This window comes from Doryrhamphus excisus, linkage group LG3 (assembly GCF_037039965.1).
Source record: "Doryrhamphus excisus strain RoL-2023G ecotype Guam linkage group LG3, RoL_Dexc_Guam_v1.1, whole genome shotgun sequence".
Lineage (NCBI taxonomy): Eukaryota > Metazoa > Chordata > Actinopteri > Syngnathiformes > Syngnathidae > Doryrhamphus > Doryrhamphus excisus.
In genome coordinates this window covers 4198246-4218131 of record NC_136359.1, presented here as the reverse complement: position 1 = coordinate 4218131, position 19886 = coordinate 4198246, and the positions used below count along the sequence as shown (strand labels likewise).

Genomic DNA, 19886 nt, shown 5'->3' with positions numbered 1-19886 from the left:
AGATTTCGCTCAGTGGAAGCACACACACACACACACACACACACAGCTTTTCCTGGTGTATAGGAACAAACCTTTGGAAGGTCACTTGTCGGGAGGGCCACTGGAAGAGTGTGAAAAACCGATAACTTAGCAGCATCAACTGCAATCAAGCGTTTGTGATAACTTGCAATGAGTCTCTTACAACCCACTCGTCTTTGCAGAATTGTTGTCATTCAGCCACATTGGAGGCTTTTCCAGCATGTAGGGTTTTCGGATTTTCCAGCATGTAGGATTCAGGTCTGGACTTAGACCTGGCCACTTCAAAGTCTTCATTTGGGTTTTCCTTCAGCCAATCAGAGGTGGACTTGCTGGTGTGTTTTGGATCATTGTACTGCTGCAGAACCCAAGTTGGTTTCAGTGTGAGGTCACCAGCAGAAACTCATGCAAGACTTTCAGGTCCTGAAATAGCAAAACAGCCCCAGACCACCACACTACCACCACCATATTTTACTGTCGGTATGATGTTCCTCTCCTGTTACTTTTAGTAACTATACAAGGGTTTTCCTGGCAAAACAGCCCCAGACCACCACACTACCACCACCATATTTTACTGTTGGTATAATGTTCTTTTCCTGTTACTTTTAGTAACTACATGAGGGTTTTTTTCTGGCAAAACAGCCCAGACCACCACACTACCACCACCATATTTTACTGTTGGTATAATGTTATTTTCTTGTTACTTTTAGTAACTACATGAGGATTTTTTTTTGGCAAAACAGCCCCAGACCACCACACTACCACCACCATATTTTACTGTTGGTATAATGTTCTTTTCCTGTTACTTTTAGTAACTACATGAGGCTTTTTCTGACAAAACAGGCCAGACCACTACACTACCACCACCACATTTTACTGTTGGTATAATGTTCTTTTCCTGTTACTACATGAGGTTTTTCTTCTGGCAAAACAGCCCAGACCACCACACTACCACCACCATATTTTACTGTTGGTATAATGTTCTTTTCCTGTTACTTTTAGTAACTACATGAGGCTTTTTCTGGCAAAACAGCCCGAGACCACCACACTACACCACCTTTTACTGTTGGTATAATGTTCTTTTCCTGTTACTTTTAGTAACTACATGAGGCTTTTTCTGACAAAACAGGCCAGACCACTACACTACCACCACCACATTTTACTGTTGGTATAATGTTCTTTTCCTGTTACTACATGAGGTTTTTTTTCTGGCAAAACAGCCCAGACCACCACACTACCACCACCATATTTTACTGTTGGTATAATGTTCTTTTCCTGTTACTTTTAGTAACTACATGAGGCTTTTTCTGGCAAAACAGCCCAGACCACCACACTACCACCACCATATTTTACTGTTGGTATGATGTTCTTTTCCTGTTACTTTTAGTAACTACATGAGGATTTTTTTCTGGTAAAACAGCCCCAGACCACCACACTACCACCACCATATTTTACTGTTGGTATAATGTTCTTTTCCTGTTACTTTTAGTAACTACATGAGGTTTTTTCTGGCAGAACAGCCCCAAACCACCACACTACCACCACCATATTTTACTGTTGGTATAATGTTCTTTTCCTGTTACTTTTAGTAACTACATGAGGGTTTTTTTTCTGGCAGAACAGCCCCAGACCACCACACTACCACCACCATATTTTACTGTTGATATGATGTTCTTTTCCTGTTACTTTTAGTAACTACATGAGGGTTTTTTCTGGCAAAACAGCCCCAGACCACCACACTACCACCACCATATTTTATTGTTGGTATGATGTTCTTTTCCTGTTTCCTTTTTCTTTTCCTGTCAGCAAAACCGAGATCAGTCTGAATGTTCTTTTGTTCAGCAGTGGTTTTTCGTCTTGGAACTCATTTTTTCCCCCCAGTGTTTTTCTTATGGTGGAACACTGACCTTAACTGAGGCGAGTGAGGCATGCAGGTCTTTGCCGGCTGTTGTGGGGCTTTTTTGTGACCTCCTGTATGAGTGGTAGCTGCTCTCCTGGGGTCATTTGGGTTGGCCGGCCACACATGGGAAGGTTCCATGTTTTTGCCATTTGTGGATAACGACTCTCACTGTGGTTGGCTGGAGTCCCAAAGCTTTAGAAATGGCTTTCCAATATTTTCCACATTTATTGATCTCAATTAATGTCAGCATTTTGTGTTAGTATATGATTTGTTTGATCATTTGAAACATTCAAGTGCGACAAACATGCAAAAAAAAAAAAATCAGGAAGCGGGTATTGTGTATTTGTGCGTCGCTGCGAGTTAGACAAAGGAGTGATATGAAGAATGACAAAAGTGACACAGTCTCGGACACAGTGAGCAACTCTTTGTTTCTTCCAGCAGCTTATTCACATTTGTACAAGTTTTGTGTTTTGTTTTTTTTTTTGTTCAATCCCCAATACGTTGTTTCCCTTTACAATTAAAAAACAAGAAGAAGAAAAAGAAGCACTTCTAGAGAGCAAAGTTGAAGACTATCACGTACAGTATAGGCAGCATAGAAGAGGAAAGAGCCTATGGTACAGTAGGACACTTGAATAATAAGAGAAAAAGTTCAAAGTCTGTGATTGTCAGTCCCTCACGTTCATACAGTTGTTTTTTTTTTTTTGTCCTTTTTTTCACTCATTCTGTCGGACATGTTTGTTCCTCAGAGAGCTCCACATTTGTGCTGGCCAATCATCACCAGTTCCCCCTTTGTCCATAGGTTGGAAAACACAGCGTCCGTCCCGCTTGATTGAATAAAAACAGAACAAACTAAATTGTCCCTCCGTGGGGCAAAAGCCCTCTGCCAAGGTTGAACTGTTAACAAAAGTGAAGCTCGCCACATTTCTGTTTGCTTGTCCCGTCTCGTATCGTAGCCGCCCACTTCCTGGTTCATGGAGCATGACATCAACGAACGGGACTGTAATATTTTTGAATCGGGCTTAGGGAGGGTCAGTTCTATTTTTGACTTAAACAAGAAAAATGGCCCAAAAAAAGCTACATCCTGGTTCGTGAGAGAAGATTAAGAAGGTCCCTTGGATGTCCAGAACCAGAAAACAAATTCCGAATGCCGTTTTCATGTCTGTCCATTTTTTTTTTTTTTTTGAAGGTAGCAGCCTACTTCCTGGTTCGTGAAATATGAAGCGTAAGGACTGTACCAGTAACTGTACCATGGTTGATTCTTGGGATGAACACATTAAAAAAATCTATATACCGTATTTTCTGGACTATATATAAGTCGCACAAGGCCCGAAATGCATAATTAGGTCGAAAAAAAACATACATAAATCGCACTGGAGTATAAGTCGCATTTTTTGCAGGTAATTTATTTGAACTATTTGACCAAAACACGTCCTCTTGGAAGGCAAGTTCTAACATTAACAAAATAATAGGCTTAAATAGGTGTAAGATATGCTAACGCAATGCTTATTATTCAGCTACAAAAAAATAAAATAAACATGAACAAAAAGATGTCCAATGTTTATATAACATACACAGTTTTTTTCATTTATAAGTCGCTCTGGAGTATAAGTCACAGGAACAGCCAACCTATGAAAAAAAAGTGCGACTTATAGTCCGGAAAATACGGTATAATTTAACAAATGTGGGAACAAATGTTTTTTCATTTATAAGTCGCTCTGGAGTATAAGTCACAGGAACCGCCAACCTATGAAAAAAAAGTGTGACTTATAGTCCGGAAAATACGGTATAATTTAACAAATGTGGGAACAAATGTTTTTTCATTTATAAGTCGCTCTGGAGTATAAGTCACAGGAACAGCCAACCTATGAAAAAAAAGTGCGACTTATAGTCCGGAAAATACGGTATAATTTAACAAATGTGGGAACAAATGTTTTTTCATTTATAAGTCGCTCTGGAGTATAAGTCACAGGAACCGCCAACCTATGAAAAAAAAGTGTGACTTATAGTCCGGAAAATACGGTATAATTCAACAAATGTGGGAACAAATGTTTTTTCATTTATAAGTCGCTCTGGAGTATAAGTCACAGGAACCGCGACTTATAGTCCGGAAAATACGGTATAATTCAACAAATGTGGGAACAAATGTTTTTTCATTTATAAGTCGCTCTGGAGTATAAGTCACAGGAACCGCCAACCTATGAAAAAAAAGTGCGACTTATAGTCCGGAAAATACGGTATATTTTAACAAATATGGGAAAAAAATAGTCATATATCAACAGAACGTACTATTGTTACTTGTATTGTATCAAAAAAAGTACATTTCTTGAATAAACTTGGAATATAAAGAAATATTGTCAAGCCTTTTGTTGGTTCCAGGCTACTTCCTGATGTATGAAGACGTTTCGGCCAGTCAAACCAAATTCCTCCAAATTTGCACCACATAACATAACAGCTTCTTCCTTCATCCCGATGCTAAATTTGTGCTGATTTGGCGTCATCAAGGCCGCTAGCAAACAAGTCTTATGCACACAGCAGGTAAACAAAGTGAGAGTGAGTTGCCAGCTACACAAACAGGGACGCTCAAAAAAACACCTCATTTAAAAATTAGCCTTCCTCAGTTTTAGCGCTGCAAAGGGGTACAAAATGCGTCTCGAATATATAGAAATCAAAACGACTACAAAAAAAAAAACACCCCAAGAAAAACATTTCACAAACATCAATAACCATCGAGTGCTGTTGTCATTAATTAACCTCAAATTCCACATCTTATTATTATTATTATTAAGTGAAGATTTTGGACTCACAAAATAAATAACTTTTTTTTGCCCTTTAGTGTAAAATAATAAAAATCTGTTCATGCATGTTGTATTTACAGTGTGAGCCACTACAGTGTCGCCGAGATGGAAAAAAAGATGGAGGGAGGGGGGGGGCGCTACACTGATGTTGTGTCTTGTGGAGCATCTGCAAGCTGCCGGAATGATGAATGCCAACTCTCGCTCGCTCCCCGGAGGACATCCGCCATCCCACAATGACACCCCCGCCCCCCCCCCCTGTACCATCTGACCCCCACAACATCTCCCCCACTATGTGCATTACGGCCTCCCATTGCTTCTCCATCCTTTCCTTTTGTTTTTTTGTCTGCCATAAAACAATAAGTCTTGAATGTCTGTGAGGAGACTGTGCTAATGGAGCCCATTAGGCCGTAATGAAATATACATTACACCATTATACAGAGCACGGGGATTGGGGTGTGGTGGTTGGGGGGGGGGGGGGGTGGGGGTAGACTCAAGCGTTGCAGCGCTCAAATAATAAAACATGCACAATTCAATTTCCTTCTCGGACCTTCATGAGTGTCTTTCAGCAAAGATGGAGGGACGGCGTGGGATGGGAGGAGACATAAACAGTTTGTCTAAGTCCCCCCCCCCCCCCTCACCACCCACCCCTCCCAAAACCCACACATGCATAATTCTGAAGCGGTACTAAGAGGTGTTACGATTTAAAATGGGTTGACCAGAAAAACCGCACCTTCCACCGCTTTGCACCGTCCACCCCCCACAACCGCCCACCCTCCTTTTAGCCCCAAGACCCTTGAACATGGTACAGCTGTGGCCGAGTCAATCAATTGACCCTGAAGATGAGCCGAAGTGAAGCATCTGTTAGCGTTTCAGGATGTTAGCTTTGGGTAGGCATCGTGTTACCCTGTGTACAAAAAGTGGACAAGGTACTCGAGGTACTCGAACAATACTGTGTGCATAGCAAGCGCTGCGGGTCGGTTACGCGTTTCAATGACTGGAATTAGGAATGTTTATTTGAGGTGTGTATTCTGTCAATGGAGTGTACCACTTTTTTTGCAAAAATATATATTCATTCATTTTCTACGCTGGAGCCTATCCCAGCTGTTTTCGGGCAAGAGGCGGGGTACACCCTGGACTGGTGGCCAGCCAATCAGAGTGCACATATAGACAAACAACCATTCACACTCACATTCATACCTATATGGACAATATGGAGTCGCTAATTAACCTAGCATGTTTTTGGAATGTGGGCGGAAACCCGGAGTAGCCGGAGAAAACCCACGCATGCATGGGGAGAACCGAGGCCGAGGGTGGAATTGAACCCTGGTCACCTAGCTGTGAGGTCTGCGCGCTAACCACTCGACTGCTGTGCCGCCCCCAATCATAATTAACGACTCATTACTAATAAGTCATATTATTAGATATTCCACTAATTTGCTTTGTTGCACGGCGGTTGAGTGGTTAGCGTGCAATATATATATATATTAAGTTGATATATCGGTTATTATCGTCATCTGATTTTTTTCCCGATCATGAAAACCGATATAAAAAATGCAACACATGTGTTCCTTCCACAACAGGAAATATGTCATGTTACACATATCGGTATCGGAAATTGATAAACAATAACGGCATATCGTTTTTCATCAAAAAAGCCAATATCGGGCATCCCTAATATTAAAATATACTATATTGAGAATACATCACTCAGTGGATTAATAAGACGACAATAACAATAGCGCCATGTACGCTCAACTGAGAATGCATGCAAACTAAAGCAAAAACATGCTAACCGGGGCAGACGCTAACTGAGGTTCTAATGTGTCTTTAAAAAACAAACAAACACTCAATTGTACGATTGAGTGAGTCGTCAAATGCCTAGTCCGTTCTTCTTAATGAGAAAGCTGCCGAAACGGGCTGCTGAATGGGGTTAGCTCTGAGCTACAGGTTCATCTTCCTGTTCAATTTCATTTAAGTTTATGTTTCTTGGTTAAAATCATGTATCTCCTTAACTTTGATACCGTATTTGTAGCTGCCCGACTGTCATTTTTACATATTGACATGCTAATCTGTCAAGAATCCAAGAGGAAAGGGGTTAGCTCTGAGCTACAGGTTCATCTTCCTGTTCACTTTCATTCATGTTTATGTTCATGGTGGTTGAAGTTAAAAAAAATAGTAGTTGTTAATAGTTGTTAGGCTATTCTGAAAGCTACAAAAGTAAATGAGTGATGTTCCCCAGTGTGGAAAAGTTAGCTCGTTAACATATCCAACTGCTTTTAAGTTTGATTCTGTACATTTTTAGCTGCCCGACTGTCCTTTTTACATATTGACATGCTAATATGTCAAGAATCCGAAGGGAAAGGGGTTAGCTCTGAGCTACAGGTTCATCTTCCTGTTCACTTTCATTCATGGTTATGTTCATGGTGGTTGAAGTAAAAAAAAATAGTAGTTGTTAATAGTTGTTCGGCTATTCTGAAAGCTACAAAAGTAAATGAGTGATGTTCCCCAGTGTGGAAAAGTTAGCTCGTTAACATATCCAAGTGCTCTTAAGTTTGATTACGTACATTTTTAGCTGCCCGACTGTCATTTTTACATATTGACATGTTAATATGTCAAGAATCCGAGAGGAAAGGGGTTAGCTCTGAGCTACAGGTTCATCTTCCTGTTCACTTTCATTTATGTTTATGTTCATGGTGGTTGAAGTAAAAAAAAATAGTAGTTGTTAGGCTATTCTGAAAGCTACAAAAATAAATGAGTGATGTTCCCCAGTGTGGAAAAGTTAGCTCATTAACATATCCAACTGCTTTTAAGTTTGATTCCGTACATTTTTAGCTGCCCGACTGTCATTTTTACATATTGACATGCTAATATGTCAAGAATCCGAGAGGAAAGGGGTTAGCTCTGAGCTACAGGTTCATCTTCCTGTTCACTTTCATTCATGGTTATGTTCATGGTGGTTGAAGTAAAAAAAAATAGTAGTTGTTAATAGTTGTTGGGCTATTCTGAAAGCTACAAAAGTAAATGAGTGATGTTCCCCAGTGTGGAAAAGTTAGCTCGTTAACATATCCAAGTGCTCTTAAGTTTGATTACGTACATTTTTAGCTGCCCGACTGTCATTTTTACATATTGACATGTTAATATGTCAAGAATCCGAGAGGAAAGGGGTTAGCGCTGAGCTACAGGTTCATCTTCCTGTTCACTTTTATTTATGTGTATGTTCATGGTGGTTGAAGTAAAAAAAAAATAGTAGTTGTTAATAGTTATTAGGCTATTCTGAAAGCTACAAAAGTAAATGAGTGATGTTCCCCAATGTGGAAAAGTTAGCTCCTTAACATATCCAACTGCTTTTAAGTTTTATTCCGTACATTTTTAGCTGCCCGACTGTCATTTTTACATATTGACATGCTAATATGTCAAGAATCTGAGAGGAAAGGGGTTAGCTCTGAGCTACAGGTTCATCTTCCTGTTCACTTTCATTTATGTTTATGTTCATGGTGAAGTAAAAAAAAATAGTAGTTGTTAATAGTTGTTAGGCTATTCTGAAAGCTACAAAAATAAATGAGTGATGTTCCCCAGTGTGGAAAAGTTAGCTCGTTAACATATCCAAGTGCGCTTAAGTTTGATTCCGTACATTTTTAGCTGGCCGACCGACTCAAACAACATTATTTTGCATAGATCGATATGCTAATGTTTGAAGAATACTCGAGTATAGAGTTTAGCTTGACGGTTCCGGTTCCTTTTCCCGTCTGTTCAGAGTTTAATGTTAAGGATATTCCGGGTGGGGCTACATCGGAAAGGAAATTTCGGACATGATTAAATTCTTACTTCTTTAAGAGATAGAATTACAGTCGTCCCTCGTTTATCGCTGTTAATTGCTTGCATACTCGACTGTGATGAGTGAATTTCCATTAAGTAGGATTCAATATTAATAAATAGAATATTTTTTAAGTTTTTTTTTTTAATAACATCCCTATTGTCACCTTCAATTCATACCCCTTTGTTAATAGCACACTGCACAATACAAATGGAGTAAGGTTCCCCAGGCCGGGAAAGTTAGCGCAAGACTTAACTTTGATACTTATTGGAGTGTTTTTAGCTCGTTAGACTGTTTTCACATGCTAATATTTGATCAGCAGGAGCAGGGATGTCCAAACTTTTTCTACCGAGGATCCAACCCGAATATCGATATTTATGTATTTTTTTAAATTTTGCAAAATAACTTAAAATAACTTTAAAAAAAATTATTAGTTATTTGTATCAACAATTCAGCTGTTTGTTTTTACTTTTTGCTCTATTTTCCCCCATGTTTGGACACCCCTGAGCTGGAGCAAAATGGTTAGCTCTGAGCTTCAGGTTAATATTCCTGTCTTTTGACTTACTGTCAAAGCATGTTTAATAGTTAAGAGAATTTTTGGATTACAATTTCTTCTCGGAATACACACTTCCGAGTGGGATTACACGGTTTCTTCAATATTATGAATAAATAGTAATAAATTCACAAAAATCATAATTTTTTTCAGCGTGATACTGTGACACATGCATGGTGTTGAATGTAATGTGGGCGGGGTTAATTTAAGTGTGGGTGTGGTTAACCGTGTCATTAGGGCTCAACAGCACATATAGCCAAATCCTGGCCCAAAAAAAAAAAAAAAAAACTAAAATACTTTCATAAAGTCTCATATTTACAAGAAAAATCTTGTGGCTCCAAGAAGCGCTCCCAAAATTCCGGTTGCTGAAATGAGTCAGTTTTTTTTTTTTCTTCCACGAGGGAGTGCTGAGTCACGGAACATGAAGTTCCGTCATGAAGTCCAGCCTGGCTTGGTTGAAAGGCGCTTTTCCCTCATAAGTAGCGTCTCTTCGGGAAGGATATGAGGAGGTCAAATGGAAAGAAAATCAGGAGGGAATTTTTTTTTGTTTTTTTTGATTGCCTTTAAAAGTTTGTTTCCTGTACAGCGACACTTTTAATACACACACACACACACACACACAGTCATCCGTGTTCATCCCAGTATATCCAGGTAAACGGGCGATGCTTTAGCCAGGTTGAGGAGCAGGCCGTGGATTTCTTTAATGTTGAGTCTCATGTGGGGCTCCCTCTGCCAGCAGCCCAGCATCAGGTCGTACACCTCTTTGGGGCAGGTCCTGGGGCGCTGGAGCACCCTGCCCTGGGTGATACACTCTATCACCTGCAGAACGGGGAAGAGCAAACGTACGTGAACATTCTGCTCGGTGAAAGGCGCTAGCATTAGCTAGCATAAGTGAGTCTTTGCAAGCTAATCAACATGTTATAAGACTAAATATTAACATTCATTAATTTTCTACCGCTTTTTCCTCACATTTTCAAGATAATCATTATGTTCTCACAAGAATTTTGTGAAAAATTGCAAAAAACCCACAAATATTACAAGAAAATTAACTATTTTACAGCAACATTAGCTAGCATAAGTGAGTCTTTGCAAGCTAATCAACATGTTATAAGACTAAACATTAACATTCATTAATTTTCTACCGCTTTTTCCTCACATTTTCAAGATAATCAATATGTTCTCGCAAGAATTTTGTGAAAAAATGCAAAAAAACCACAAATATTACAAAGAAATGAACTATTTTACAGCAACATTAGCTAGCATAAGTGAGTCTTTGCAAGCTAATCAACATGTTATAAGACTAAATATTAACATTCATTCATTTTCTACTGCTTTTTCCTCACATTTTCAAGATAATCAATATGTTCTCATGAGAATTTTGTGAAAATTTAAAAAAAAAAACAAATATTACAAGGAAATTAACTATTTTAGAGCAACATTAGCTAGCATAAGTGAGTCTTTGCAAGCTAATCAACATGTTATAAGACTAAATATTAACATTCATTCATTTTCTACCGCTTTTTCCTCACATTTTCAAGATAATCAATATGTTCTCACAAGAATTTTGTGAAAAATTTCAAAAAAAACAAATATTACAAGAAAATTAACTATTTTAGAGCAACATTAGCTAGCATAAGTGAGTCTTTGCAAGCTAATCAACATGTTATAAGACTAAATATTGACATTCATTCATTTTCTACCGCTTTTTCCCACATTTTCAAGATAATCATTATGTTCTCACGAGAATTTTGTGAAAAATTTCAAAAAAAAACAAATATTACAAGGAAATTAACTATTTTAGAGCAACATTAGCTAGCATAAGTGAGTCTTTGCAAGCTAATCAACATGTTATAAGACTAAATATTAACATTCATTCATTTTCTACCGCTTTTTCCTCACATTTTCAAGATAATCAATATGTTCTCGCAAGAATTTTGTGAAAAAATGCAAAAAAAACACAAATATTACAAAGAAATTAACTATTTTACAGCAACATTAGCTAGCATAAGTGAGTCTTTGCAAGCTAATCAACATGTTATAAGACTAAATATTAACATTCATTCATTTTCTACCGCTTTTTCCTCACATTTTCAAGATAATCAATATGTTCTCGCAAGAATTTTGTGAAAAAATGCAAAAAAAACACAAATATTACAAAGAAATTAACTATTTTACAGCAACATTAGCTAGCATAAGTGAGTCTTTGCAAGCTAATCAACATGTTATAAGACTAAATATTAACATTCATTCATTTTCTACTGCTTTTTCCTCACATTTTCAAGATAATCAATATGTTCTCATGAGAATTTTGTGAAAAATTAAAAAAAAAAACAAATATTACAAGGAAATTAACTATTTTAGAGCAACATTAGCTAGCATAAGTGAGTCTTTGCAAGCTAATCAACATGTTATAAGACTAAATATTAACATTCATTCATTTTCTACCGCTTTTTCCTCACATTTTCAAGATAATCATTATGTTCTCACAAGAATTTTGTGAAAAATTTCAAAAAAAACAAATATTACAAGAAAATTAACTATTTTAGAGCAACATTAGCTAGCATAAGTGAGTCTTTGCAAGCTAATCAACATGTTATAAGACTAAATATTGACATTCATTCATTTTCTACCGCTTTTTCCCACATTTTCAAGATAATCAATATGTTCTCATAAGAATTTTGTGAAAAATTGCAAAAAAAACACAAATATTACAGGGGCACTTTACTATTTTACAGTAACATTAGCTAGCATAAGTGAGTCTTTGCAAGCTAATCAACATGTTATAAGACTAAATATTAACATTCATTCATTTTCTACCGCTTTTTCCTCACATTTTCAAGATAATCATTATGTTCTCACAAGAATTTTGTGAAAAATTTCAAAAAAAAACAAATATTACAAGGAAATTAACTATTTTAGAGCAACATTAGCTAGCATAAGTGAGTCTTTGCAAGCTAATCAACATGTTATAAGACTAAATATTAACATTCATTCATTTTCTACCGCTTTTTCCTCACATTTTCAAGATAATCATTATGTTCTCACAAGAATTTTGTGAAAAATTTCAAAAAAAAAACAAATATTACAAGAAAATTAACTATTTTAGAGCAACATTAGCTAGCATAAGTGAGTCTTTGCAAGCTAATCAACATGTTATAAGACTAAACATTAACATTCATTCATTTTCTACTGCTTTTTCCCACATTTTCAAGATAATCAATATGTTCTCGCAAGAATTTTGTGAAAAAATGCAAAAAAAACACAAATATTACAAAGAAATTAACTATTTTACAGCAACATTAGCTAGCATAAGTGAGTCTTTGCAAGCTAATCAACATGTTGTAAGACTAAATATTGACATTCATTCATTTTCTACCGCTTTTTCCTCACATTTTCAAGACAATCAATATGTTCTCATAAGAATTTTGTGAAAAATTGCAAAAAAAGCACAAATATTACAAGGGCACTTTACTATTTTACCGCAACATTAGCTAGCATAAGTGAGTCTTTGCAAGTTAATCAACATGTTATAAGACGAAATATTAACATTCATTCATTTTCTACTGCTTTTTTCTCACATTTTCAAGATAATCAATATGTTCTCGCAAGAATTTTGTGAAAAAATGCAAAAAAAACACAAATATTACAAAGAAATTAACTATTTTACAGCAACATTAGCTAGCATAAGTGAGTCTTTGCAAGCTAATCAACATGTTATAAGACTAAATATTGACATTCATTCATTTTCTACTGCTTTTTCCTCACATTTTCAAGATAATCAATACGTTCTCATGAGAATTTTGTGAAAAATTGCAAAAAAAACACAAATATTACAAGGGCACTTTACTATTTTACAGCAACATTAGCTAGCATAAGTGAGTCTTTGCAAGCTAATCAACATGTTATAAGACTAAATATTAACTTTCATTTATTTTCTACCGCTTTTTCCTCACATTTTCAAGAAAATCATTATGTTCTCATGAGAATTTTGTGAAAAATTTCAAAAAAAAAACAAATATTACAAGGAAATTAACTATTTTAGAGCAACATTAGCTAGCATAAGTGAGTCTTTGCAAGCTAATCAACATGTTGTAAGACTAAATATTAACATTCATTCATTCATTCATTCATTTTCTACAGCGTTTTCCTCACATTCTCAAGATAATCAATATGTTCTCGCAAGAATTTTGTGAAAAATTGCAAAAAAACCCACAAATATTACAAGGGCACTTTACTATTTTACAGCAACATTAGCTAGCATAAGTGAGTCTTTGCAAGCTAATCAACACGTTATAAGACTAAATATTAACATTCATTCATTTTCTACCGCTTTTTCCTCACATTTTCAAGATAATCAATATGTTCTCATAAGAATTTTGTGAAAAATTGCAAAAAAAACACAAATATTACAAGGGCACTTTACTATTTTACAGTAACATTAGCTAGCATAAGTGAGTCTTTGCAAGCTAATCAACATGTTATAAGACTAAATATTAACATTCATTCATTTTCTACCGCTTTTCCCTCACATTTTCAAGATAATCAATATGTTCTCACAAGAATTTTGTGAAAAATTGCAAAAAACCCACAAATATTACAAGGAAATTAACTATTTTACAGCAACATTAGCTAGCATAAGAGAGTCTTTGCAAGCTAATCAACATGTTATAAGACTAAATATTAACATTCATTCATTTTCTACCGCTTTTTCCTCACATTTTCAAGATAATCAATATGTTCTCGCAAGAATTTTGTGAAAAAATGCAAAAAAAACACAAATATTACAAAGAAATGAACTATTTTACAGCAACATTAGCTAGCATAAGTGAGTCTTTGCAAGCTAATCAACATGTTATAAGACTAAATATTGACATTCATTCATTTTCTACCGCTTTTTCCTCACATTTTCAAGATAATCAATATGTTCTCATGAGAATTTTGTGAAAAGTTAAAAAAAAAAACAAATGTTACAAGGAAATTAACTATTTTAGAGCAACATTAGCTAGCATAAGTGAGTCTTTGCAAGCTAATCAACATGTTATAAGACTAAATATTGACATTCATTCATTTTCTACCGCTTTTTCCTCACATTTTCAAGACAATCAATATGTTCTCATAAGAATTTTGTGAAAAATTGCAAAAAATGCACAAATATTACAAGGGCACTTTACTATTTTACAGCAACATTAGCTAGCATAAGTGAGTCTTTGCAAGCTAATCAACATGTTATAAGACTAAATATTGACATTCATTCATTTTCTACCGCTTTTTCCTCACATTTTCAAGACAATCAATATGTTCTCATAAGAATTTTGTGAAAAATTGCAAAAAAACCACAAATATTACAAGGGCACTTTACTATTTTACAGCAACATTAGCTAGCATAAGTGAGTCTTTGCAAGCTAATCAACATGTTATAAGACGAAATATTAACATTCATTCATTTTCTACCGCTTTTTCCTCACATTTTCAAGACAATCAATATGTTCTCATAAGAATTTTGTGAAAAATTGCAAAAAAAACACAAATATTACAAGGGCACTTTACTATTTTACAGCAACATTAGCTAGCATAAGTGAGTCTTTGCAAGCTAATCAACATGTTATAAGACTAAATATTAACATTCATTCATTTTCTACCGCTTTTCCCTCACATTTTCAAGATAATCAATATGTTCTCACAAGAATTTTGTGAAAAATTGCAAAAAACCCACAAATATTACAAGGAAATTAACTATTTTACAGCAACATTAGCTAGCATAAGAGAGTCTTTGCAAGCTAATCAACATGTTATAAGACTAAATATTAACATTCATTCATTTTCTACCGCTTTTTCCTCACATTTTCAAGATAATCAATATGTTCTCACAAGAATTTTGTGAAAAATTTAAAAAAAAAACAAATATTACAAGGAAATTAACTATTTTAGAGCAACATTAGCTAGCATAAGTGAGTCTTTGCAAGCTAATCAACATGTTATAAGACTAAATATTAACATTCATTCATTTTCTACTGCTTTTTCCTCACATTTTCAAGATAATCAATATGTTCTCGCAAGAATTTTGTGAAAAAATGCAAAAAACCCACAAATATTACAAAGAAATTAACTATTTTACAGCAACATTAGCTAGCATAAGTGAGTCTTTGCAAGCTAATCAACATGTTATAAGACTAAATATTAACATTCATTCATTTTCTACTGCTTTTTTCTCACATTTTCAAGATAATCAATATGTTCTCGCAAGAATTTTGTGAAAAAATGCACAAAAACCACAAATATTACAAAGAAATTAACTATTTTACAGCAACATTAGCTAGCATAAGTGAGTCTTTGCAAGCTAATCAACATGTTATAAGACTAAATATTGACATTCATTCATTTTCTACCGCTTTTTCCTCACATTTTCAAGACAATCAATATGTTCTCACAAGAATTTTGTGAAAAAATGCAAAAAAAACAAATATTACAAAGAAATTAACTATTTTACAGCAACATTAGCTAGCATAAGTGAAAATTTGCAAGCTAATCAACATGTTATAAGACTAAACATTAACATTCATTCATTTTCTACTGCTTTTTCCCACATTTTCAAGATAATCAATATGTTCTCGCAAGAATTTTGTGAAAAAATGCAAAAAAACCACAAATATTACAAAGAAATTAACTATTTTACAGCAACATTAGCTAGCATAAGTGAGACTTTGCAAGCTAATCAACATGTTATAAGACTAAATATTGACATTCATTCATTTTCTACCGCTTTTCCCTCACATTTTCAAGATAATCAATATGTTCTCGCAAGAATTTTGTGAAAAAATGCAAAAAAACACAAATATTACAAAGAAATTAACTATTTTACAGCAACATTAGCTAGCATAAGTGAGTCTTTGCAAGCTAATCAACATGTTATAAGACTAAATATTGACATTCATTCATTTTCTACCGCTTTTTCCTCACATTTTCAAGACAACCAATATGTTCTCATAAGAATTTTGTGAAAAATTGCAAAAAAAGCACAAATATTACAAGGGCACTTTACTATTTTACAGCAACATTAGCTAGCATAAGTGAGTCTTTGCAAGCTAATCAACATGTTATAAGACTAAATATTAACATTCATTCATTTTCTACCGCTTTTTCCTCACATTTTCAAGATAATCATTATGTTCTCACAAGAATTTTGTGAAAAATTTCAAAAAAAAAACAAATATTACAAGGAAATTAACTATTTTAGAGCAACATTAGCTAGCATAAGTGAGTCTTTGCAAGCTAATCAACATGTTATAAGACTAAATATTGACATTCATTCATTTTCTACCGCTTTTTCCTCACATTTTCAAGATAATCAATATGTTCTCGCAAGAATTTTGTGAAAAATTGCAAAAAACCCCACAAATATTACAAGGGCACTTTACTATTTTACAACAACATTAGCTAGCATAAGTGAGTCTTTGCAAGCTAATCAACATGTTATAAGACTAAATATTAACATTCATTCATTTTCTACCGCTTTTTCCTCACATTTTCAAGATAATCAATATGTTCTCGCAAGAATTTTGTGAAAAAATGCACAAAAACCACAAATATTACAAAGAAATTAACTATTTTACAGCAACATTAGCTAGCATAAGTGAGTCTTTGCAAGCTAATCAACATGTTATAAGACTAAATATTGACATTCATTCATTTTCTACCGCTTTTTCCTCACATTTTCAAGACAATCAATATGTTCTCACAAGAATTTTGTGAAAAAATGCAAAAAAAACAAATATTACAAAGAAATTAACTATTTTACAGCAACATTAGCTAGCATAAGTGAAAATTTGCAAGCTAATCAACATGTTATAAGACTAAACATTAACATTCATTCATTTTCTACTGCTTTTTCCCACATTTTCAAGATAATCAATATGTTCTCGCAAGAATTTTGTGAAAAAATGCAAAAAAACCACAAATATTACAAAGAAATTAACTATTTTACAGCAACATTAGCTAGCATAAGTGAGACTTTGCAAGCTAATCAACATGTTATAAGACTAAATATTGACATTCATTCATTTTCTACCGCTTTTCCCTCACATTTTCAAGATAATCAATATGTTCTCGCAAGAATTTTGTGAAAAAATGCAAAAAAACACAAATATTACAAAGAAATTAACTATTTTACAGCAACATTAGCTAGCATAAGTGAGTCTTTGCAAGCTAATCAACATGTTATAAGACTAAATATTGACATTCATTCATTTTCTACCGCTTTTTCCTCACATTTTCAAGACAATCAATATGTTCTCATAAGAATTTTGTGAAAAATTGCAAAAAAAGCACAAATATTACAAGGGCACTTTACTATTTTACAGCAACATTAGCTAGCATAAGTGAGTCTTTGCAAGCTAATCAACATGTTATAAGACTAAATATTAACATTCATTCATTTTCTACCGCTTTTTCCTCACATTTTCAAGATAATCATTATGTTCTCACAAGAATTTTGTGAAAAATTTCAAAAAAAAAACAAATATTACAAGGAAATTAACTATTTTAGAGCAACATTAGCTAGCATAAGTGAGTCTTTGCAAGCTAATCAACATGTTATAAGACTAAATATTGACATTCATTCATTTTCTACCGCTTTTTCCTCACATTTTCAAGATAATCAATATGTTCTCGCAAGAATTTTGTGAAAAATTGCAAAAAACCCCACAAATATTACAAGGGCACTTTACTATTTTACAACAACATTAGCTAGCATAAGTGAGTCTTTGCAAGCTAATCAACATGTTATAAGACTAAATATTAACATTCATTCATTTTCTACCGCTTTTTCCTCACATTTTCAAGACAATCAATATGTTCTCATAAGAATTTTGTGAAAAATTGCAAAAAAAGCACAAATATTACAAGGGCACTTTACTATTTTACCGCAACATTAGCTAGCATAAGTGAGTTTTTGCAAGTTAATCAACATGTTATAAGACGAAATATTAACATTCATTCATTTTCTACTGCTTTTTTCTCACATTTTCAAGATAATCAATATGTTCTCGCAAGAATTTTGTGAAAAAATGCAAAAAAAACACAAATATTACAAAGAAATTAACTATTTTACAGCAACATTAGCTAGCATAAGTGAGTCTTTGCAAGCTAATCAACATGTTATAAGACTAAATATTGACATTCATTCATTTTCTACTGCTTTTTCCTCACATTTTCAAGATAATCAATATGTTCTCACAAGAATTTTGTGAAAAATTAAAAAAAAAAACAAATATTACAAGGAAATTAACTATTTTAGAGCAACATTAGCTAGCATAAGTGAGTCTTTGCAAGCTAATCAACATGTTATAAGACGAAATATTAACATTCATTCATTTTCTACTGCTTTTTTCTCACATTTTTAAGATAATCAATATGTTCTCATAAGAATTTTGTGAAAAATTGCAAAAAAACCCACAAATATTACAAGGGCACTTTACTATTTTACAGCAACATTAGCTAGCATAAGTGAGTCTTTGCAAGCTAATCAACATGTTATAAGACGAAATATTAACATTCATTCATTTTCTACTGCTTTTTTCTCACATTTTTAAGATAATCAATATGTTCTCATAAGAATTTTGTGAAAAATTGCAAAAAAACCCACAAATATTACAAGGGCACTTTACTATTTTACAGCAACATTAGCTAGCATAAGTGAGTCTTTGCAAGCTAATCAACATGTTATAAGACTAAATATTAACTTTCATTTATTTTCTACCGCTTTTTCCTCACATTTTCAAGATAATCAATATGTTCTCATAAGAATTTTGTGAAAAATTGCAAAAAAACCACAAATATTACAAGGGCACTTTACTATTTTACAGCAACATTAGCTAGCATAAGTGAGTCTTTGCAAGCTAATCAACATGTTATAAGACGAAATATTAACATTCATTCATTTTCTACTGCTTTTCTCTCACATTTTCAAGATAATCAATATGTTCTCATAAGAATTTTGTGAAAAATTGCAAAAAAAAACCACAAATATTACAAGGGCACTTTACTATTTTACAGCAACATTAGCTAGCATAAGTGAGTCTTTGCAAGCTAATCAACATGTTATAAGACTAAATACTAAAATTCATTCATTCACCTCACTGGCTTACAAAAAAATGTCACGCCGCATGAATTATTCACCCGCCTGATGAAGTCGGACGTGATCTGAAGTGACAGGCACACAGATCCGACATTCCGGGGGGTGAGAAAATGTTCAAAGACGCTTTGAAAGGCATGTTAGGCCATTTGGTCCACCTGCAAAGCTACGATCCAAAACAGCAGCTGTGTCTTAAATAATCTTCACAAAGACCATAACGACTCAGTGAAACACGTGTTTTTAAGATAATTAACTGACAGTGTCAATCAAAATGATCCAGCATATGGACTGCAGCTCTGGCACTGGATCTCATGAGATTACGTAAGTGTACCTAATAATGTGGGGCATCCAAAAGAAGCTCTTTGATACATGTAGATATGCTCGGAAGTTATATTTATTTAAAAACAGCATCTCAGCTTTGTGATGTACCATAAATTCCAACGTATACGCTGTTATTTTTTACTTAAATTTTGAAATGTGCCTCCTAGACGTCAATGTGGCTAATTTGTGGCTAAATTGTTACATCAAGTCCTGTGCAAATTAAAAATCGTGACCTCTAAATTCATCACACAACAACTTAACACGCAAAAGGTGTACAACAACAAATATATACAAACATGTATCGGTACGAAATAAAAAAAACACAGCTTTGCCATAATCCATTACGTCTGAGAAATTAA

At 34.3% G+C, this 19886-nt stretch overlaps 1 protein-coding gene across 5 annotated transcripts in view; it reads right to left on the bottom strand.

The window, feature by feature from the left end:
• Window positions 1–2319: 2319 nt before the first annotated feature.
• ntrk2a (neurotrophic tyrosine kinase, receptor, type 2a) overlaps window positions 2320–19886 on the bottom strand; it is a 115746-nt gene continuing 98179 nt past the window's right edge. For all 5 annotated transcript variants that reach the window (XM_058069944.2, XM_058069945.2, XM_058069940.2 and 2 more), the window contains one exon: window positions 2320–9896. In XM_058069944.2, the coding sequence (XP_057925927.2) occupies window positions 9711–9896 (186 nt within the window). In that variant the 3' untranslated portion in view covers window positions 2320–9710. The remainder of the gene's footprint in view (window positions 9897–19886) is intronic.